General features: G+C 54.3%; 1 protein-coding gene across 11 annotated transcripts; it reads left to right on the top strand.

Moving 5' to 3' along the window:
* The first annotated feature begins 6 nt into the window (after positions 1-6).
* Positions 7-21164, top strand: HSF1 (heat shock transcription factor 1). 11 transcript variants are annotated; one of them, XM_078071860.1, is made up of 15 exons: positions 8-319; positions 13397-13477; positions 15687-15795; positions 16179-16315; positions 16642-16766; positions 17992-18067; positions 18142-18203; positions 18325-18421; positions 18514-18650; positions 18734-19009; positions 19376-19456; positions 20226-20331; positions 20403-20468; positions 20553-20625; positions 20708-21164. In XM_078071860.1, exons 3-15 carry the CDS (start codon positions 15765-15767, stop codon positions 20911-20913), a joined length of 1473 nt encoding a protein of 490 aa, XP_077927986.1. In that variant the 5' UTR covers positions 8-319; positions 13397-13477; positions 15687-15764; the 3' UTR covers positions 20914-21164. The 11 variants fall into 11 exon arrangements, with proteins under 11 accessions (XP_035961742.1, XP_035961746.1, XP_035961750.1 ...); XM_036105849.2 differs by lacking the exon at positions 13397-13477 and having other exon boundaries at positions 7-319; positions 15684-15795; XM_036105852.2 differs by lacking the exon at positions 13397-13477 and having other exon boundaries at positions 20556-20625.
* The last annotated feature ends 1210 nt before the right edge of the window (positions 21165-22374 follow it).

The following is a 22374-nucleotide window of genomic DNA, read 5'->3' as shown; positions in this document are numbered from 1 at the left end:
CGCCCGGGCGACGCGGGCGGGTGGCGCCGGCGGGAGCGCGCCCGTCGCAAGATGGCTGCGGCCATGCTAGGCCGCGGGGCCGTGTGTGCGCAGCCGGCGGTGGCGGTGGTGCTGCCCCGGCGGCAGGCGCGTCGGCAGCGCTAGCCCGGCCCGAGGCCCCATTTCGCGGTCGTCACCTCCGCCTCTCCCCACCTAGCCCGGTATGGATCTGCCCGTGGGCCCCGGCGCGGCTGGGCCCAGCAACGTCCCGGCCTTCCTGACCAAGCTGTGGACCCTCGTGAGCGACCCGGACACCGACGCTCTTATCTGCTGGAGCCCGGTGAGGGGCTGGGGCCAGTCCCCGTGAGGGGTGGGATGTGGGGAGGCGGGGGCTCAGGCTCAGGGTTCGCGGGAAGAGCGTGCGGGGCTCGCTCTAGTCGGCTCCTGCCACGCCAAGTGTCCCCGGGCTGGGGAGGAAGGGCCTCTCCTCCGGTCGTTCGCTAACTGTTGGACGATCGCGGAAGTGTGTCGGCCGGTAGAGCAGTACCCAGTCTCGCTGGCGATCGTTGTGCCCAGGTGACCCTCTGTATTTTATCAAATGAGTTACCAGGGTGGTGTGGTCGGCAGCTATTCGTAGAAAATTAGGACGTGGCGCGTGAATTGGAGGGCGTTGCTCTAGTGCAAAGGGGAAAGGAACGAAAACAGAAAGTAAAACGTCATAAAGTTCAGGTTGATCTCGAACCCATGCCCAGAGATACTGGAGCTGGGTTTCCCTAGAGCCGCTTTGTTTTTCATTCCTCACAGGGCGTCTTTATTCAAGCCCCTGTCTTCTGTTGCCTGGCAGCAGGCTTGTTTACAAGGTTTGACCCTGCAAGACCGGACAGCTCCGGTTTTGCAGAGGTAAATCAGAGAGTGTGTCTGGAGCTGAAGATCGGAATCTGCTGTTCCCATCCTGTGATGTCGTGTCTGGCGAAGGCCAGAGCCATACCCCAGGGCTGGCAAATGGGTGCCCTGAAGAAAGGCCACCCTGGTCCAGAGCCTCTGGGTGCCTCCAAATATGCTTGACCTCTTGAGGGCCAAAACGCTGGGGTTCTCAGACTTTGCTAAGCACTTCCTTTCATGCTCTTAAGCCATTAGGAATGAAGAAATGTTTAGGTTGAAGCTGACTCTTGGGTTGTCTGTTTGCTCAAGCGCTGCTCTGCCTGAAGACTGGGAATAAAGAGACTAGGTATCATGCAGCGTTCTTATTGGAGACACTTTGTATTGGTTTCAGTGACTTGCATGTGTGGGCACTCCATTCCTCAGTGCACTACCTGTTTTCTCTGATGACAGGCAAGGTCCCTGAAAAGGAGAAACATGCTTTCCTACAAGCTGCCGTGTTACCGCCATCCCCTCTTTCCAGACTTCGAATTTTTCTAACCAAAGGAAGTGACCCCACATTTCTGTCTTCCTTTATCTACCTTCTTCCTCTTTTTCCTTCCCCTAACTTCCAGGAAACACTCTTAAACCCAGATTGGGGAGGGGCATCAGAGATGCCCTGGGAAATATTCCAAGTCTAATCCTGCTAGGGTGATCCATCCCACCTGCTAGGGTGCCCCTTAATCTGCTTGCTTTTTCTGCTTAAAGATTGTGAGGCATGTGGGTGAAGTGTCACCAGCTTACTCTCCAGGACCTGCAGCCTGTGTTCTATGTTCTGGGCAAGGCCTTTGAACAGGAATGATCAGGCCTGTGACAGCTCTCACTTATAGTGGCTGCCCTTGAATCCTGTTGGCCTTGGGGGGATGGTAATCGGGTCAGGGGAAAGGGAGATGGGGAACCGGCTGGAGCATGAGTATTTGATCCTTCCTGGTCTATATGCAGGTCAAGTGGGACATAGTGGTAGGGGCTGGCACTAACAATGAATACAGAAACCAAACAGTAACTCAGTAGTGGAAGGAAGCCCTTTCCAGGCTGGGCAGGGGCCTGGGGAACTGCCTGGCTCGGGGTCAGGAGATGGTCCTATACCTGTGGCCTCTACCACAAAAGTCCACACAGGGTCTTCTGCAGACTTGTGGCCCAGAGTCTGGCTCTCAGAGGCCTTGGAAAGCTCTGATGTCCTTGCTTTTGGTGTCTTCCCTTTGTGTTGGAAGTTTTCTCACAGTTCTACCAAGAGAAACTCACCACGTTTGACCTAGGGGACAAGGGGCAGTCAGAGGTATGGTGGCTGACTCTCAAGGCTGAGTAAGGTGAGGGAAGGGGTCCAGTCCCAGAAACCCTCTGGCCAGTGGGGTCAGGTCTGGACAGCGTTGAGCTTCCTCTGCCCAGCCTGAGGGACAGACCACAGGTCACTGCCCCAGAGGATTACCTTGGCTTACTCACCCTCAAATCCTCATACAGTTAAAGATGCACTGGGCATGGCATCTCAGCTGGATAAGCAAGGGTCTTTAGAGATGCAGCTGCCCCCAGACAGGTCCTGCAGGACCCTACAGCTCCTGCTGCTGCAGAGAGGGAACTTGGCCACCATGAGCGCAGCCTGGGGTGTGCCTCAGCTCTCCTGCCCGACAGCCTGTGCCTCCCACGCCCACTGGGACTGTCCGTGAATCAGGCCTGTCTGGCCTAGGGATCAGGGCCAGGTGAGGCCAGGAGGTGCCTGATGGCACAGGTTAAGGAGGCACTTATTTTTAGGGCCACTTGGAGGCCGGGGGGCTGGAGGGGGCTCCTTAAATTTTGGCCTTTGGCGCCTCTCTGGCCCCACCCTAGTCCCAGCCTGATCAGTGCAGTTCTCTTTTCTTTGGGAGCAGGAATGAACCTAATAGGACTGTGTGGAGCGGACACCTAGGAACTGGAGGTCACCAAGGCCAGGGCCTGTCCCAGGTGGCCAGTTGTCAGAGGGTCAGTCTGGAGGGGCTGGGTCTCAGGGTAGAGAGTTGGGGGCACAGCACTTCCTGCAGTTAGGTCACCAGCTCCCCGTGAGACCACTTGAGTTGCCCTGGTCGCCCCTGCACACTCAGAGCTGGCTATGGACCATTTCCAGAGCTCCCTTGACAGGCAGGGACACTCCTCCTCCCCGGACACTGAGAGCCAGGTGAGGCACCCCCCAAGCCTGCTGAGCTCGTTCTCAGACAGCTGCCAGGACCCAGCAGGCCCTCTGGATCCTGCCTTTAGGGATCTGTCAGTTGAGCCAAAATGCTGAAGGAGCACCGCAGGTTACTGCTCCCAGTGGCAGGCTGGACGGCATGCTGCAGGGCCTCCCTGACGTAGATGGCTGCAGCCGCCACACGGCAGCCCGGCTGTGCTTCCTCAGACCTCGCCTGCACAAGAGTATCAGTTCTCCTCCATCCACAGCCATGCAAGGAGGGGACAGTTGGCCATTTTGTAGATAAGAAAACTGAATCTTGGGCGCCTGGGTGGCTCGGTCGTTAAGCGTCTGCCTTCAGCTCTGGTCATGATCCCAGGGTCCTGGGATCGAGTCCCACGTCGGGCTCCCTGCTCAGTAGGGAGCTTGTTTCTCCCTCTGCCTCTCTCTCTGTGTCTCTCATGGATGGATGAATAAAATCTCTAAAAAAAAAAAAAAAGAAGAAGAATAGAAGAGAAAACTGAGTCTCAAAAACATCAGGAAACTTAACAAAAAAAGTTGGAGATTGGTTAAACCAGACCTGAATCCAGCATCTTTCTGATGAAGACCAGCTGTTGCTCCCTGACCGTCTTTACCAGGCACTCTGTATTTCCTGGTGGCAGCAGGAGACCCCCACCCACCCATGCCCACAGGGTCAAGACGCTGGCCCTACCCTCACCTGTTTTCTTAGTTAGACCCTGGCCACACTGGGACTGACCAGCACTGCGGGTGCTCAGTCAGGATGGTATTTTGGATTTTTACATGAGTCCCCGTCACCCCTTCAGTAGAGATACACACATACAGAGACAGACGGACGGACGAGATTGGCAGAGACCTGTAAACGACAGACTCTACACTGTGGCCTCCCGAGTCTGTTTCCTCCCGCCACCCCCCAGGGGGTGAGGTGGGCGGGGGTGCGGGGTGAGGAGGGGCCCAGGGCACGTGGGTCTCGGAAGGGGGCTGGAGGTCTGGGCCATGATGGCCTCCTTGGGGGTGGGGGTGGGGGGAAGGTAGATGTCCGGAGCATAGCTGTGCGCGCCTGACTCCACAGGACCCGTGTGTGCTCAGAATCCTTTATTCGAGGACCTGGAAGGGGGCAGTGGGATAGACCCACTCTGGAATGTGCAAAGAGCTCCCATCGGGTATGATATGGGGGCTAGGCCAGAGTCCTCACACTCCATAGGCCCTGGAGCCTGCAGCTCTGGCTTCAAGGCGCCCTCTCCCTCGGGGGGTGGGGAGGGCTGTCTTCCCTGAAAGGAGGACGCCCAGCCCTCAAATGCTTCCCAGTCCTGGCAGGACAGCAGCTGCCACCACAGACCCCTCCGTTCTTGAGCCGGAAAGCCAGAGTGAGCAGAGTCACCGGCCTGCACGTGTTCCCTGGCCTGGAGATCTGAGTGCAGGACGCCAGCGGCCAGAGACGAGGAGGATTGTGTTGGTGCTTGTGTTGCGGGAAGTAACGTAAGCTAACTTAAGCAGAAAGAAGAACAGGACATGACGGTGCCGATGGTCTCACACTCAGATAAGGACAAAACTAGGATGGGGGAGGAGGACCTAAGTGACCCTCCATTTCTCGACCAGCCTCACACGTCCTGTCACCTCCCTCTGCAGCCTGGATTTCTCTGCTGCTGTGGCCACATGGCTCCGGCCACACACCTACCGCTCCAAATGCCCGTGTCCCTGGACCCCAGAGAGGGTCGGCCAGCCAGACAGGAGACCAGAGCACATCGTGCCAGACTAGTCTTCGGATTGACATTTGGGGGACTGAAGTGTTCTGGGTAGATAGTGCAGGTGGTCCCCCTCATGGAATACAGTGGTTATTAACCCTTTGGGGTCATGGAGCCTTTGAGAAAATACTCAAAGACAGAGATCCTCTCTATAAAAGCATACATGCCTGTAGAATTGAGATTCGTTTTAGATTATTCCTAGTGCCATCAAAAATAAGGCCAGAGGCTCCAAATGTACAGTCAGACTTGGCAGTTACTAAGAAGTGCATCTCAGGGCACCTGGCTGACTCAGTGGGTAGAGAGTGCAACTCTTGGTCTCGAGGCTGTGAGTTCGAGCCCCATGCTGGGTGTAGAGTTCACTTTAAATAGAAAGAAAGAGAGAAAGAAAAGGAAGGAAGGAGAAAAGGAAAGAGAAGTGCATCTCAGGATTAGGGCATTGCTCACCAGCCAGCAGCTGGGCACACACTTCTCCTTGCTGGTTCCATACTTCTAATCACAGGCTTTGATTATACCCAAGGAAAAGCTAAGACCACCTCCAGGAATTCCCCAGAGGTAGCAGAGAAGGAGGGGTCTTGAATCATGAGGCAGGGAGATGGAACATGGTGTTCTGTGATGGATTCACCAGGAAACCTTTGAAACTCCTGATGGCCCTTAAGGTAGGGCTTGTAGGACACAATCAATGTGGGCTTAACCCTTGAACAGTGTTCAGGATTGGAAAACAGAAAGGACAGGTAAGCCACACAGGTGCCCAGGCTTTCTTCCTGGAGGCGGTTTTCAAACTCACAGCCCAGACTTTGGAAAAGCCAAGGCAGCTAGAGTTTGCAAGATGTGGTACCAGGGAAGGGAGCTGTACCAGGAAAGAGCTCCAGGAGTCTGCACATGAGCCCCTTCGGGTCTTCAGCAGAGTATTGGCTCCACCTGCCCATAGGATGAGACCTATGAAGCCAGCCTGAGAACCTTCTAGAAAAGGAACAGCTACTGAGGAGAGCTCACACAGGGCCGTGAATTACCTGAGTTCTCCCAGCCAATTTGGAGGAACCACATTGAACATGCAGAGCATTCAGCAGAGACTAAAAGAGCTACAGCTTGGAAGTGGGACTGAATTAAGAAAATCTGCCCCAAACACAATGTAATCGAATTTGAAGAGAAGCCGTAAAAGGATCAGGCTGATCCACACAAAACACTCTCAGGAGGAAGATCACAAAACCCAGACACAACATAAAAACCCTCGTGTCCAGGGCCCTATCAAAACTAACAGGTGAGCCAATTGGCAGGAGAGTGTGTCCTATGACAAAGAAGGGGAGAGTCATAGCAGTGTTCCCAGGGGTGATGGGAACTAGCCAACAAAGACATTAAAACAATTGTAAAAATATTCCGAGTGTTCAAAGAAGTAAAGCAAACCCATGAAGACAGAGAAGTGGAAGACAGAGAATAAAATGTCAATGGAACAAGTTTCCCATGCAGAAGAATTCCACATTGTTTGTGTAGATCCCCCTTCAGGGAGGCATCACATATCTCCTCACCTGTACGTGTGGGCTACACATAGTGACTTTCTTCCAAGAAGCAACAGAGTGGGTGGGGGGGGCAACTACAGTGGGGACACCTGACAGACATGGCCTCAGAGTGTGCGTCCTTGCCATGACATGATGAGAAGGGCACTTAACCTCTGTGGTCTTCCTCCAAAAACTTACATAACCTCAACTAGTCATGAGGAAAAGACACAGGACAAATCCAAATTGAGTGACATTCTACAAAATACCGGACAAGTACTCCTCAAAACTGTCAAGGTCAAGAGAAACCAGGAAAGTCTAAGAGACTGTCCCAGCCAAGGGGAATGTAAGGAGACATAACAACTAAATGTAACATAATCCCTTGGATGATGTCCTGGGACAGAAGGACAGAAGATAAAAACTAAGGAAATCTGAATAAAATGGGAACTTTAGTTAATAATAAGGTACAGGCATGCCCCTTTTTTTGAAAGTTCATGTTATGCCATCTTGCTTTTAAAAAGACTACATTAGTACCTGTTTTAGCTAACTGAAAGATTATTTTTGGGGTCTGGGACTACTCTAGATTTTTCCATATTAATTAGCGGTAATTCTTTGCTTTACGAATTTCGGCTTACAAAAGATTTCTTGGGAACACTCTACTTTCAGATAGCAGGGGAGACCTGTATATTGATTCATTACTTGCGACAAGTACACAATGTTAATAATAGTGCGCAGGGTATATGAGAACTCTGTACTATCTTCCCAACTTTTCTGTAAACCTAAAGGTACTCTAAAATCCAAAGCTTATTTGTATAAGTCACTGCAGGGGATTAACAGATTAGATGCTGCAGAAGAGAAGATCACTGAACTAGAGTAACCATAGAAACTATTCATAGTGATGTCCAGAGAAAACCAGACTGGAAACAGTGAGCAGAGCCTCATGGGGACGATATCACACAGCCTGACACACAAGCGAAGTTCAAGAATAAAGGGGGAGGGAATGCTTAGACATAACCATCCAAATTTTTGGAAAGCTGTGAACCCACAGATCCAAGACTTGTAAGACTTTCCAAGGATGGGGCGCCTGGGTGGCTCAGTCATTAAGCATCTGCCTTCGGCTCAGGTCATGATCCCAGGGTCCTGGGATCGAGCCCCGCATCGGGCTCCCTGCTCAGCGGGAAGCCTGCTTCTCCCTCTCCCACTCCCCCTGCTTGTGTTCCCTCTCTCGCTGTGTCTCTCTCTGTCAAATGAATAAATAAAATCTTTAGGGAAAAAAAAAAGACTTTCCAAGGAGGATAAGCACAAAAAGCATACCAGGGCATATCACCATCAAGTTGCTAAAAGCAGGTGATGAAGAGAAAATCTTAAAAGCAGCCCGAAAAAGAAAGGGAATTGCACAGAGGGACATAGACAGAACAATGCTGACTTCTCCTCAGCAACTCTGAGGCTTGAGGCCAGAAGGGAGTTCCATAGATGGGAGTCTGGTCAGCATTCAGAACTCAGTGTAACTTACCACGTCAGCGGACATAGAAGAAAAACCACATGACCATTTCAATGGAGTAAGGAGAAACACTGACAAACGTACCATCCACTTTATGATAACAGCTCAGCAGACTAGTAAGGGCGATTCCTCAGTCCAATAAAAAGCACCTGCAAAAACCTACAACTGGCATTGTACTTAATGGGGACAGAGCAGGTACTTCTCCCCAACAATGGAAAAGAAGTCCAGGATGTCTGGTTTTAGCACTTCTCTTTAACAAATTGTGTAATCCCAAAAAATAAAAATAAATAAATGCAATGAAAAAAAAAAAAAACAACTGTGTAATCCCCTGGTCAAGTAATACGACAAACAAGTAAATAAAAGACCGAAAAATGGGAAGGTGAGCTGTCAGACTGTCTGCATTTATAGAAGACATTGTCACTGACTTAGTCCCAAGGAATCTACCAAAAAAAGTTACTGGAACTAATAAATGAGTTTAGTGAGGCCACAGGATTCAGCGTTAGTATACAAAAACCAGTTCTATTTCTACACACTAGCAATGAACTGTTGAAAATGGAAATAGTTACAATAGCTTCAAAAAAAAAAAACACACAAAGAGGCTCCTGGGTGGCTCAGTTGGTTGAGCATCTGACTCTTGATCTCAGTTCAGGTCATGATCTCAGGGTCATGAGATTGAGCCCCACGTCAGGCTCTGCGCTTAGCGAGGAGTCTGCTTGGGATGCTCTCCCTCTCCCTCTGCCCCCCCCCCCGCTAAAATAAATAAATAAATCTTTAAAACACACACAAAATATTTAATGCTTGTATTACTTATTGCTGTGTGACCAAATATCTCAAGACTTACCTGATAAAACAACAAACCTCACAGTTTCTGAGAGTCACAGACTGATTCTGATTCAAGGTCTCTCATTGAGGTTGCAATCATGTCAAGACGACTGAAGAGAGACCTGCCTCCAAGTTCACTCAAGTGTTTTGTGGCAAGTAGCTTTTGGCAAGAGACTTTCATTCCTCACCACGTGAGCCTCTCCTTAGGGCTGCCTACAGCAGGTCAGCCTGCTTCTCTCAGAGCGAGGGATCCAAGAGAGCAAGAGCCCCAGGTAGCTTTTGTAACCCGTTCTCAAATACCATCACATCTGTTGAATGCTAGTGATCACAAATAACAGCCCTGGTACACCCCTCGTTGGGTGTAGAGATTACTTAAAACTAAATAAACTTAAAAAGTCAGACAAAAACAGTCCGAGAAAACAACAGACCAGTATCTTTCATAATAAAATATGAGCAAATCTAGCAATATATATAAAAAGTAATGTCACAACATATGGAACTTATTGCAGCAATGCAAGGGTGGTTCAAGATTTTAAAATCAAGTCAGTATAATTCACTGTGTTAACAACCTAAAGAAGAAAAACCACATGAACATATTATTTGCAGAAAAAGCATTTGACAAAATATGTTTGTAAAAAAAAAAAAAAAAATCCTCAGGAAACTAGGAATAGTGGGGACTTTTTCAGCCTGATACAAAAAGGGTCTACAAAGAAACCTACACCTAACATCATGCTTAATGGTAGGAGAGACTGAATGCTTTTCCCCTAAGATCAGAACAAGGCACAGTGTCTATTTTCCCCAGTTCTAGTCAACATTGTACCAGAAGGCCTGTCCAGTACTTGAAGACAAGAGAAAGAAATTAAAGGAATATATATTGGAGAGGAAGAAATAAAGCCGACCTTAATCATAGATAGCATGATTGTCTACATAGAAAGTCCCAAGAAATCTACAAAAATAATCCCAGAACTAGGGGTGCCTGGATGGCTCAGTTGGTTAAGTATCCAACTCTTGATTTTGTCTCAGGTCATGATCTCAGGGTTGTGAGATTAAGCCCTGTGTTGGGCTCCAGGCTGGGCTTGGAGACTGCTTAAGAGTCTCCCTCTCCCCTCTGTCCCTACCCCTACCCGCCCCCGCCCCCCCCCGCCCCGCTCACACATGCATACTCTCAAAAATTTTTTTTAATTTTTAAAAATTAAAAAAAAGGAGTGCCTGGGTGACTGAAGCATCTGCCTTCGGCTCAGGTCATGATCCCAGGGTTCTGGGATCGAGCCCCACATGCAGGGAGCCTGCTTCTCCCTCTCCCTCTGCTGCTCCCACCACTTGTGCTCTCTCTCTCTGTCAAATAAATAAATTAAATATTCTTTAAAATTTTTTTAAAAAATACTCCTAAAACTAAATAATGAGTTTTGCAAGGTCACTAGATACAAGGTCAACACACAAAAATAAATTGCATTTCTTTTTTTTTTTTTAAGATTTTATTGAGAGAGAGCATGAGCAGGGAGAGGGGCAGAGGGAGAGGGAGAAGCAGACTCACTGCTGAGCAGGGAACCTGATGTGGGGCTTGATCCCAGGACTCTGGGATCATGACCTGAGCCAAAAGCAGTCACCTAACCAACTGAGTCACCTAGGTTCCCCAATCAATCGCATTTCCTTTTTTTTCTTTTTTTTTTAAGATTTCATTTATTAGAGAGAGAGCACAAGCGGGGAGATGGAGTAGAGGGAGAAGCAGACTCTCCACTGAGCAGGGAGCATGATGTGGGGCTCCATCCCAGGACCCTGGGATCGTGACCTGAGCCGAAGGCAGACACTTAATCGACTGAGCCACCCAGGTGCCCAATCAATTACATTTCTGATGAAAGATAGGAAATTGATATTTTTTAAAACATCATTTACAGCTGTTCGGGGTTGGGGGGAAGAGTACTTAAAGAGAAGTCTGGTAAAACATGCAGGGATCTGTATGTCAAAACTATAGAATTGTAAAAACACTCATGAAAGAAAGCAAAGTTGACCTAAGTAAATGGAATGGCATACCATGTTTATGGATTTTTTTAAAAGCAAATTTGGGAAGTTTTCAGGCCTTATTTCTTTGAATGTTTGTTCCATTCCTTTCTCTTTATGGTACTCCATTTACATATATGTTGGTGCAGCTAAAGATGTCCCACGTGTTTTTGAGGCTCCTTTCATTTTTTCTTTACTGTTTTCTCTCTGTTCTTCTGCTTTCGTAATCTCTATCAGTCCATTGTCAAATTTGCTGATTCTTTCTTCTGCCAGTTCACATTTGCTGTTGAGCCCTTCTAGTAAATTTCTCATTTTGGTTATCGTACCGTTGAACTTTGGAGTTTTTGTCTGACTGCTTTGTGATTACTGTTTTTTTACTGTTCCTGTCCCTTTGCTGAGGCGCTGTCACCTCATCTTCCTTGACTATGATTTCCTTTAACTCTCTAAACATATTTATAACGTATTCTCTGAAGTCTTGGTTAAATCTGACGTCTTGTTTCTCACAGGCTGTTTCTGTGATTGTTTTTCTCTTTTCCCTCGTGCGTGGGTCATACTTTGCTATTTCTTTACATGTCTCATTTTGTCGAAAAAGTACATTTTAGGCAATGCAGTACTTCTGGATGCCCACCCCACCCAGCCACTCCTCTGCTTGTTTTTGGTTTTTGCTGGCTTGTAGGTGATGTTAGTGAGGTCTGTTTCCTCTCTTTGCGTGCTGTGTTAGTTCACTGCCTCATAGGGTATTACACCCAGGCTGTAGGCTCTATAATCACTGCCTGACTGTTCTGTTGGTTTTGACAATGCCCCAGGGCACAGATTGTTGAACAGTCTTGTCCAATTACATTCAAGCAGTGGCGGCCTTTAAGGTCTGAGGTCTATTCTGACTTGGGAGGGCTCTTAGCTGTCTCTTTCCTGTGTGAACAAGCTGGCTGTGGTTGAGCTTGTTACTGGGTTTTTTTGTTTTGTTGTTTTGGGTTTTTTTAAGATTTATTTATCTGAGAGAGGGAGGGAGTGTGTGCATGGGAGCTGGGGAGGGACAGAGGGAGAGAGAATCTCAAGCAGACTCCCCGCTGAGAATGGAGCTGGATGTGGGGCTCAATTCCACGACCCTGTGATCATGATCTGAGCCAAAATCAAGAGTCAGATGGATGCTCAACCAACTGAGTCACCCAGGTGCCCCTTGAGCTTGTTACTCTTTTTTTTTTCTTTTTAAGATTTTTTTTTTTTTTTGAAAGAGAGCATGAGTGGGGGTTGGGGGTGGAGCACAGGCAGAGGAGAAGCAGACTTCTCACCGAGCAGGGAACCTGATGCAGGACTCAATCCCAGGATCCTGAGATCATGACCTGAGCCAAAGGCAGGCACGCAACCGACTGAGTCACCCAGGCGCCCCTCGAGCTTGTTATTCTTAATATAGGGGTGCTGCTGTTTTCAAGAGCAGCCTTCGGCTTGAACTTTTCTACACTTTGTTTCACATAAAGTGAGTTTGCTTGGGGAGACCTTCAGAGCTGTCTTTCCTTTGGACTGCCTCTCTCCTGGGGAACTCTCTGAGCCATACTCCAGGCACTGGGCAGGGCAGTGGCCTCTTGTCTTCCCAGCTTGACTCTCTCAGCATGGATGCTCTACCCTACATGCTAGCTGGGGGGAAGGCAGTCAGGGGCTCAGTACACTCAGCCTGCCAAGCCTGGGGTACAGCGTGCATTATATGGATAGGGGCAAACTCCCCGCCCCGCCCCCCGCCGCGACCAGCCTCTTGGTTGCAATCACCAGGAATTTAGCCTGTTGACCTGGACAGGATGAGAAATGCTGGGTGGCCTTCCCCTCTCAGTGAGATACAGTAAGCCTTGATTGGAAACAGAGGGGAAAGGGACCCCCATCTTCCTGGCCATGCCCTCCCAGAGTGTAACATCAGTCAAAGTGAACTGGAGTGTGGGGCGGACAGCTTGTGGCGCAGACGCTGCAGGCTCAGTATTCCTACATAGTTTTAGTAGGTTTTCTGTTCATTTTATTTTTTTAGATTTTATATATTTATTTGACAGAGACACAGCGAGAGAGGGAACACAAGCAGGGGGAGTGGGAGAGGGAGAAGCAGGCTCCCCGCTGAGCAGGGAGCCTGATGTGGGGCTCGATCCCAGGACCCCGGGATCATGACCTGAGCCGAAGGCAGACGCTTAACGACTGAGCCACCCAGGCGCCCCAGTAGGTTTTCTTAAATACATGTTCTTATTTGTTGTATGCTTTTAGGATAATTTCCAGAGACTTTAAATGATTTAAATAAGCTTTGTTTGTTTCACTTGGGAGTGGTTCAGTAGATCTCCTCACACTTGACATCCCAGAAGGGGAAATTGCTCCTTCATTTTCAAAGGGTGGTTTTGCTGGATATAGAATTCTTGGTTGATAGGTTTTTTTCTTTCAGCCCCTTTAAATGTCATCCCACTGCCTTCTGGCCTCCATGGTTTCTGATGAGAAATCAGCTATTTATCTTATTAAGGCTCCCTTGTACATGATGAGTCTGTTCTCCCTTGTTGCTTTCAAAATTCTCGCTGGGTCTTTTCATCCTGCGGTTTGATTATGAAGTATCTAGATGTGAATCTCTTTGAGTTTATCCTGCTTGGAGTTTGTTTAGCTTCCTGGACATTTTTCATCAAATTTGGGGAGTTTTTAGCCATTATTCCTTCTGTTCTCTCCTCTCCTGCTGGGACTCCCATTATGCATAAGCCCGTGTTTGGTAGTAACCCACAGTCTCTGAGACTCTGTCCATTTTTCTTCACTGTTTTCTCTTTCTGTTCCTCAGACTGGATAATCTCAATTGACCTATCCTCGTATTTGCTGATTCCTTCTTGTCTGTGCTCAGATCTGCTCTCAAGCCCCTCTAGTGAGTTTTATGTGTGAGTTATTATACTTCCTAACTCCAGAATTCTGATTTGGTTCACTTTTATGATTTTTATCTTTATTGATATTCGTTATTTTACGAGATATTTTCATGCTTTCCTATATTTCTTTAGATGCAGTTTCATTTTGGTCTTTGAACGCATTTGAAATAGCTGATATAAAGTCTTTGTATAATAAACCCAACTTCTAAGCTTCCTTAGGGATGGTTTCAACTGATTGCTTTTTTTCCAGTATATAGGCCAGGCCTTGTTTCTTTGCATGTCTCTTTTTTATTGAAAATTGGACTTTCAGTTAATATAAGGTGGTATATGTTAGGTTCTGAACATCAGCTCCTCCGTCCTCCCAGGGCAATTGCTCTTTCTTGTAGTTGTTGGTATTTATTTGTCTCGTGACTTTTCTGAACTAATTCTGGACAATTTATGGTCTTCGTTGTTTGTGACCACTGAAGTCTTTCCTTGGTTAGTGTCGTAATCAGGCAGTGAAGGGGACAGAAATTTCCTTTAATGCCTGGAACCCATGACTGCGCCATTTTTTGCTGGGGGCTCTGTGTATGCGTCGGGGTACGCCTTCAGCACTCAGCCGGTGGTGGCGCCTCTGTTTCATCCTCTGTTTGGTGCTGATGCAGAGCCTCACGTCACCCAGAGGTGCAGGCTTAGGGCCTTTTCAGGTCTTATCCTGATTCTCCACAGAGCCCTGCACATGCATGTGACTTCTGGGTTCCCAAGAATATTTTGGAGCTTTTCAAAACCCCTCTCAATATCTCATTCCCCAGCTCTTTCATTTTATTTATTTTTTTTTTTATTTTTTTAAGATTTTATTTATTTATTTGACAGAGACACAGCAAGAGAGGGAACACAAGCAGGGGGAGTGGGAGAGGGAGAAGCAGGCTTCCCGCCGAGCAGGGAGCCCGATGCGGGGCTCAATCCCAGGACCCTGGGATCATGACCTGAGCCGAAGGCAGACGCTTAACGACTGAGCCACCCAGGCGCCCCTCCCCAGCTCTTTCTTTTAAGTTTTCTGGTTAGCTTGTTTTTTGCCTTAACTGTTATCCTCTGCCTTAGACAGCCACAAAGTTTTAAAATCCTCTTTTCGTGTTATCAACAAACATCCCCAGGGAAAAGGCTTTTTATACTGGGAGAGTTTTGGGTCAAATCAAGCAAAGACAGCTTTGCCAGTGGCATCTCCTAGGGAGCTGTCAGACCAGTAAAATAGGAATTCTCGAGAGTGGGGCCTTGAAGAAGCCCCAGCCCCGTCATCACCCCAGTGGCTGCCAGGGTGCCAGGGTTCTGTGATTTCAGCTGCTGGTTTTCATGGCTGCAGGAGGGGAGGCGGGAGTAGGGCAAGTCAGAATCCCACAGCGCTCTCGGATCTTACCGCCAGGGAACCATTGTTCTTGAGTAAATGCCCCCCATGTTGCTATAGCCCTTTGACTGATTTTCAGAGTTCTGGAAAAGTGCACTCTAACGTTTTTGCCAGTTTTCTTACCGCTGCTTTGGAGGAGAGTCTCCAGAGGTCCTTCCTCTACCCTCTGCACCCCTCGCATGCTTCTGTCCGAGCTTGTCTTCACGTGCACGCACACGTGGACTGGCCAGCCTCCAGCTCTCCTCGGGCACCTGGGGGATCCTCTCCGGCTTCTCGCGCTCCTTACCTCTAGTGCCCTCTCTGACGGGGGAAGCCGTGCCCAGTGTCTTCGTAGACTCTTACCCCCCGCCCCAGCTCCCCTCACCACTCTGTCCCTGCTCCAGGACCCTGACCCTCCTGGTAGCTCCTGGTTTAGGTCAGAAAGGAGATGGAGGAATAGTAGTGTAGCCACTCTGTTGGGGTCTCAGATGCCCACAGAGGAGCGGACTTGCGGTTCTGAACACAACCGTGTGTTTCCCTCCAGAGTGACTCAAGTCAGGCTCCCCTTCTCTTGGCTGCCTCACTCTGGGGTCTTAGCTGCTCTTGGGGGGAGTTTGGTGGTGAAGGCGAAAACAAGATCCCTAAAAACTGGGTCTGGAATGCTGTGTGTTTGGGGAACCTCTGGAAGCCTGGAGCAGGACTTTCCAACTGGGCAGAGGGACCAGGCCCATGTGGTTGATGGTCACGGGCGTCCCCCCCCGCCAAGGGGGCAGGCATGGGGGTTGCCCACCTCTCGGCGGCAGCGTCTCCCTCGCTGGCAGCGTGTGACTCGGCGGCGTGTCTCCCAGCAGAGCGGGAACAGCTTCCACGTGTTTGACCAGGGCCAGTTTGCCAAGGAGGTGCTGCCCAAGTACTTCAAGCACAACAACATGGCCAGCTTCGTGCGGCAGCTCAACATGTGTGAGTACCCAGCCCTCCCGGCGTGCGGGGCAGGGATGGAGGGCCGCCTCCACAGAGGCTCTGTGCCGCCGCGGTGAAGGATGCAGCCGCAGCTTCTCGTAGCTGGGCGGCCAGGGTCCAGCAGGCCTGAACCCAGAGTCCTCAGGGAAGAGTTGGTGAAGCCCCAGCCGGACACAGCCACGTGGTGGGGAGGGCTCGTCATCTGGGGATGTGGGGTCTCCCTTAGACCCAGCGGCTGCCAGCGGTGGTGGGACCAGAGCCGCTCCAGGCCGAGCTCTCCTCTGGGACCCTCTGATGTCCCTCAGCGGGGCATTGGCTGGGCTGTCGTTGGGGGTCTGGTCCCCAGCCCTGAGGCAGAGTGGCCCCCACCCCGTCATATGCAGACGGCTTCCGGAAGGTGGTCCACATTGAGCAGGGTGGCTTGGTCAAGCCAGAGAGGGACGACACTGAGTTCCAGCACCCGTGCTTCCTGCGTGGCCAGGAGCAGCTCCTTGAGAACATCAAGAGGAAAGTGACCAGTGTGAGTAGCCAGCCTCCCTCTCTCTGCCTCCTCAGACCTTCCTCCAGGCTATGCGGGGACGCAGCGTCCACTCACTGTCCTGCTGGGCCTATCCACTGCTGAGGGCAGCTCAGCGGCGGCCTGCTGGCCTGGCCTGGCCTGGCTGCTCCAAGTCCTTTTCCTGATGGGCCCTCCCCTCCCTGCTTGTGTGTCTTGGACTCCCCTTGCCCGTTCCCCCATCAGCCACCACAGTGAAGGCCCCTCTCCAGACCGCCAGCCCCTTGGCCTTGGCACTGTGTCCCGGGGAGGGGGGGGCATCTCAGTGACTGTTCCCCCTGGGAACCCAGGTATCCACGCTGAAGAATGAGGACATAAAGATTCGCCAGGACAGCGTCACCAAGCTGCTGACGGATGTGCAGCTCATGAAGGGGAAGCAGGAGAGCATGGACTCCAAACTCCTGGCCATGAAGCAGTAGGTTCCATGCAGCGAGTGCTGCGGGGGCATCTGGGCAGGGAGATGGAGGGATGAGGGGCCCCCGCGGAGGCAGCCTGAGGAAGGAGCAGGCAGGAGCAGGGCAGGCCTGGTTGCTGGCCACTGCCTCCTGGGGCCTCTTCCCACCAGCCCGCCTCCCACGGTTTGTGGCACAAGCACCCAGGCCTTGTGCTCTCCAAATGTAGAATTAGGTTTGGACTTGTGCTCACTCCCCGGGAGACAGGGTCTGACCCGCATCCTGTCCCAACAGGCAGAGCTGGGCTCCTCCCACTGCCTCCCGCGTGTGCACCCTGCGGGCCAGGGTGGCGGGGTCTTCATGGCCCTCATGGTGCTGGCTCTCCCGCTGGTCCCCACCACCCCTCGGGCACGTTTGGCCACATAACCAGCCCTGTGCTCCTGTCCTCAACCAGGACCCCGAAGAAGGCTGGCTTGGGCCTTTTCTGATGCACTTGGGGGCCCTGGGGACCTCAGAAACCACAGCCTAGGGTGGCTGCCCTCAGCTCAGCTTCCTGTGGCCTCAGATCCTCTCGGGGCAGGGCCTCATGACTCCAGTGCCATGGAGGAGGCTCCTGGGCTCTGGCTGTCCTCACATTGGGGTCAGGCAGAAGCCACTAACTATATGACCCCTGGAGATGGGGGCTAGGTGAGCTTGGGCTCCCAGGACATGGGTACCTCTCAAGGTGAGGCCAAGGGGGTCAGTTCCATGTCAGTGAGATGTTCAGGGGGCTGGCCATGGCCTGATCACAGCCCCAGCTTGCCCAGTTGGGAAGATGGTGCTCAGGTGGCCCTTTCCACCCCCTGAAGTCACCTGTCAGCCATTTCCAGTCCTGGTGAGGGGCTCTGAGCCCCCCAGAGGCATAGGATGACCCCCTGAAGAGCTGGGCTGCACTGCACCCCTGGCCTTCCCTCCTCTCCTTGTGTTCATTTGGGGCGGAGATGGCTCGGGGTGGGAGGGCGGACACTCAAGGGTCTGCCGCCTCAGTGTGTCCAGGACCCTGGGGTACACGCAGCATGCCCAGCCCTGTGTCCTGCCTAAGCCCCCCAGCCCCTTCCTTAGGAGCCCCTCCCAGCTGGCGCCCCACTGCTGCGTCCGTATGTCCTCCCCGGTGGCTAGGCAGAGCCCAGAGGGGCCACGGTGCCAGCGAGCCCTGCCCGGGGCGGGGGAGGGGGCACGGGGCGTCTGACCCCGCCCGGTGTGTTCCAGCGAGAACGAGGCCCTGTGGCGGGAGGTGGCCAGCCTGCGGCAGAAGCACGCCCAGCAGCAGAAGGTCGTCAACAAGGTGCGCGGCGGGCCCCGGGGGGCACCAGCTGGGTCCCCCCCTCGGCCGGGCTGACTGTGCCTTTCCGCCCACAGCTCATCCAGTTCCTCATCTCACTGGTGCAGTCCAACCGGATCCTGGGGGTGAAGAGGAAAATGTGAGGCGTGGGGGGTGCCTGTCCCTCAGCACAGGGCCCCGGGCCGCCCTGTGTGCTGTTGGCTGAGGCCTGGGCTGCCGAGGCCTGGGGGAGGGCCCTGACCCCGCCTCTCCCCCCACAGCCCCCTGATGCTGAACGACAGCAGTTCGGCACATTCCATGCCCAAGTATGGCCGGCAGTACTCCCTGGAGCACATCCACGGCTCGGGCCCCTACTCGGTGAGCACGCGGTGCAGCAAGGCTGGCCGGGGCGGTGCGGCAGGGCGGGCCAGGGCGGTCCTGCCACACAGGTCACCTCCCTTCGATGGCAGGCTCCCTCCCCGGCCTACAGCAGCTCCAGCCTCTACTCCCCAGACGCCGTGGCCAGCTCCGGACCCATCATCTCCGACATCACCGAACTGGCCCCCAGCAGTCCCTTGGCCTCGCCGGGAGGAAGCGTAGACGAGAGGTGGGGGCCACGTCATCCAACAGTCAGGAGAAGGGGGGGCCCACAGAGGCGGCTACTGAGGTGTGTGCTCCCCGTGTGCGCAGGCCCCTCTCCGGCAGCCCCCTGGTACGCGTCAAGGAGGAGCCCCCCAGCCCTCCTCGGAGCCCTCGGGTGGAGGAGGCCAGTCCTGGACACCCGTCCTCTGTCGTGGAGATACCCCTGTCCCCAACCGCCCTCATTGACTCCATCCTGCGGGAAAGCGAGCCTGCCCCCACCACCCCGGCCACACCCCTCACGGATGCAGGGGGCCGCCACCCCTCACCCTCGCCCCCACCTGCCTCGGCCCCTGAGAAGTGCCTCAGCGTAGCCTGCCTGGACAAGTGAGTGCCACCCCACCCACCTGCACCGCAGCCCCTGGAAGCACAGCCAGGCCTCTAGCCAGGACCATCCTAGAGGGGCTGGTACAGGGGTCGTCAGGCTGAGGACACGGGTTGCTGGGGGAGACGCCAGCAGACCTGGCCCTGAGCTCAGAGCTTGCTTGTCCCACGTCCCCATTGCCTCAGGAGCCAAGGGCGTGTGGCCTCGCAGGCCTGTCCCACCTGCTCTCTGAGCCACTCTGGCCACTGCCCCTGTCCTGCTGCCCAGCAGAGGGCTTGCCCCAGAGGCCAGGCGAGCAAGGGCGGGGGGCACGGAGTCCACCCGGCCCCCACCTGCAATCGGGGGGCTCTTGTCTTTGTATCTTGCAGTTTGGCTCGCGCTCCACAGATGTCTGGGGTCGCCCGCCTCTTCCCCTGCCCCTCCTCTCTGCATGGCCGAGTCCAGCCAGGGTTAGCGCCGTCCCCACTGGGGAGGGAGGAGGGCTCCGCCAGAGCTCAGGCCCCTCCCCAGCCTCGGACCAGACCCTGGCCTGGCCATGAGCACTTGGCCCTGCCTGGTGAACAGGCGTCCCGGGCCCTCTGCAACAGGGAGCAGCCCTCCCCCCTACCCCAGGCTCTGGGGCCCAAGCCAGTGCCCCAGGTCACTGACGGACAGAGCTGGGCCTCCCAGCCTGGCAACTGCTACCGGGGCAGCCAGCGTCCTGGCTGCTGTGCTGACCAGCTTCCCCTCAGGGCGGGGCGGGGCCCCGTGGACACCTCCCAGAGCCGGCCAGGCCACCCGTCCGTCCAGTGGCACAGGTCCGCCAGGTGGCCCGGGGCCTTCTTGGCCACTGTCTCCGGACCCAGGGCAGAGACCAGCCCTCTGCACCCTGCCCACGGTTCCCTCTCCCCATCCCTGCCGTCTTCCAGCGTGAAGGCAGGACCTTGTCAAGCCTGAAGAACTGCCCCCAGCCCGTCCTGAGCACTAAACCCCTCCTGGGCCCCCCTGCCATCTTGGCCCAGCCCCAAGTGCTGCCAGAGGCCTCACTGGGCCTCACAGTGACCGGACCGGCCGGCACGCACGTCCCCTGGGCCCACACTGGGTGCGCGACGGGGCCCCAGCGGGCTGGGCTCTAGCTGAGGGCAGCCCCCCTGGCTGGTGCACGTGAGCGCCGGCAGGAAGGCATCTGGCTGGGGGTGCCTAGAGCTCCACTTGACCTGCCCCACCCACTCTGGCTAGGACTGAACTCAGTGACCACTTGGACGCCATGGACTCCAACCTGGACAACCTGCAGACCATGCTGACAAGCCACGGCTTCAGCGTGGACACGAGCGCCCTGCTGGATGTGAGTGCCTCCCCACCCCCACCCTGCTCCCAGCCCACGGGCACAGCCTGACTGCCCTCCCCTCCCCGCAGCTGTTCAGCCCCTCGGTGACCGTGCCCGACATGAGCCTGCCCGACCTTGACAGCAGCCTGGCCAGCGTGCGTAGGCGGGGCGGGGCCGGCGGGGGAGTGGGGGTGGGGGGGCGGCGAGGGGAACCCTCACTCTGCCCCCTCCTGCCCCAGCAGATCCAGGAGCTCCTCTCTCCCCAGGAGCCGCCCAGGCCCCTTGAGGCGGAGAACAGCACCCCCGACTCAGGTGAGCCGCGCCCCGAGCCCCTGCCCCGGCCCGCCCCAGCGTCCCCCCCCCGCCGGTGCCCTGACCCAGCCCCCACCCCCAGGGAAGCAGCTGGTGCAGTACACGGCGCAACCCCTGTTCTTGGTGGACCCGGGCTCCGTGGACATGGGGAGCAGCGACCTGCCCGTGCTCTTCGAGCTGGGGGAGGGGTCCTACTTCTCGGAGGGGGACGACTACACAGATGACCCCACCATCTCCCTGCTGACGGGCTCTGAGCCCCCCAAAGCCAAGGACCCCACTGTCTCCTAGAGACCCCAGGAGAAAGGCTGGCTGAGGGGCTAGGCGTGGACCCCGGTCGGCAGTGAGGGCCTCAGCCCTGCGTGCCATGGCTTGCTTGAGGTGTTACAGCCTCACTGGGACTGACCAGCACTGCGGGTGCTCAGTCAGGATTGTATTTTGGATTTTTACATGAGTCCCCGTCACCCCTTCGGTAGAGATACACACATACAGAGACAGACGGACGGACGAGACTGGCAGAGACCTATAAACGACAGACTCTACACTGTGGCCTCCCGAGTCTGTTTCCTCCCGCCACCCCCCAGGGGGTGAGGTGGACGGGGGTGCGGGGTGAGGAGGGGCCCAGGGCACGTGGGTCTCGGAAGGGGGCTGGAGGTCTGGGCCATGATGGCCTCCTTGGGGGTGGGGGTGGGGGGAAGGTAGATGTCCGGAGCATAGCCGTGCGCGCCTGACTCCACAGGACCCGTGTGTGCTCAGAATCCTTTATTCGAGGACCCTTCCAAAGACCTCCCCACAAGGGGGCCAGGTGGAGCCCGGATGGGCATGCCGGACGCCTCTTCCTGGCCGAGCGTCCCCGCTCGTCACGCATTCTCAAGGCACTGGGCTGGTTTGGGAGCAGGGGAAGGGTGGGGGGGTGACAGGACAGAGCAACCTACCTGATGCTCCGTGCCCCCTGGCGCCCACCCACTACTCACCATCCCCAGCAGGGTCCAGGGAGACGCTGCCTCCACCCTGGGATCCAAAGGGTATCCCCAGCGAGCCCCCGTCCCCCCGACCCCAGCACGGCCAGAGGAGGTGAGGACGTGGGGTTGAGCAGATTCTGGCTGGGGCAGGGGCAGCACGGCTCTTGAGGCCCCTGCCCACGCACCTCCTCAGACACCTACCTTGTCACACTACGTCTCTAACCGGGCCACGTCCAGCCTCACATGGCCTCGGGGTCTCTAATAGAGCCTACCCACCAAGTTAGGTGGGAACAGGGGCTCAGGGCTGTCCCCCCACCTTCGTCCAGTGTGGCGGGTAGTAGGGTCTGGGAGCAGGGCTTCCTGAGGGCCACACTCAGGCTGCACGTGGGAACTGCCCAGCCCAATGCAAGGAAAACCGAGTGGGCAGGGCTCAAACTGAGGGGAGCTGAGAGTTCCTCCTGGGTCCCAGGGAGGGCCGAGGGCTGGTGTTCAAGCTTCTGCATGGATGCGTGTGCTCACGAGGGAGACCCAGGTCAAGGTTTGGGCCCGGCCACCTGCCTCACCCAGGAGACACAGAGCCCCCACCCCAAGGTCCGTGGACTCGGCCGCTGCGAGCGCCACAGCCCAAGCATGACACCAGGCACGCAGCTCTGCCGGCCCAGCTGCTCGTTCTGATTCTTGACCCTCCTACACACACCAGACTCCAACCGCTGCCCCGAGCCAAGGTCCCCTGCGGAGAAGTCCGTGGGCACCCTGTTCCAGGACCCCGGCACGGGGACCACGGAGCTCT

This window comes from Halichoerus grypus, chromosome 5 (assembly GCF_964656455.1).
Source record: "Halichoerus grypus chromosome 5, mHalGry1.hap1.1, whole genome shotgun sequence".
Taxonomy (NCBI): domain Eukaryota; kingdom Metazoa; phylum Chordata; class Mammalia; order Carnivora; family Phocidae; genus Halichoerus; species Halichoerus grypus.
This window is presented reverse-complemented; position numbering and strand designations above follow the sequence as displayed.

What these genes read in the sequence shown, in the direction of transcription:
- HSF1 (XM_036105849.2), top strand. Translation starts at nt 203, where the DNA reads ATGGATCTGCCCGTGGGCCCCGGCGCGGCTGGGCCCAGCAACGTCCCG. An exon ending in CGTGCGGCAGCTCAACATGT is followed by an intron (nt 15,796 to 16,178) that starts GTGAGTACCCAG and finishes CGTCATATGCAG; the next exon opens with ACGGCTTCCGGAAGGTGGTC. An exon ending in CATGGCCGAGTCCAGCCAGG is followed by an intron (nt 19,457 to 20,225) that starts GTTAGCGCCGTC and finishes CACTCTGGCTAG; the next exon opens with GACTGAACTCAGTGACCACT.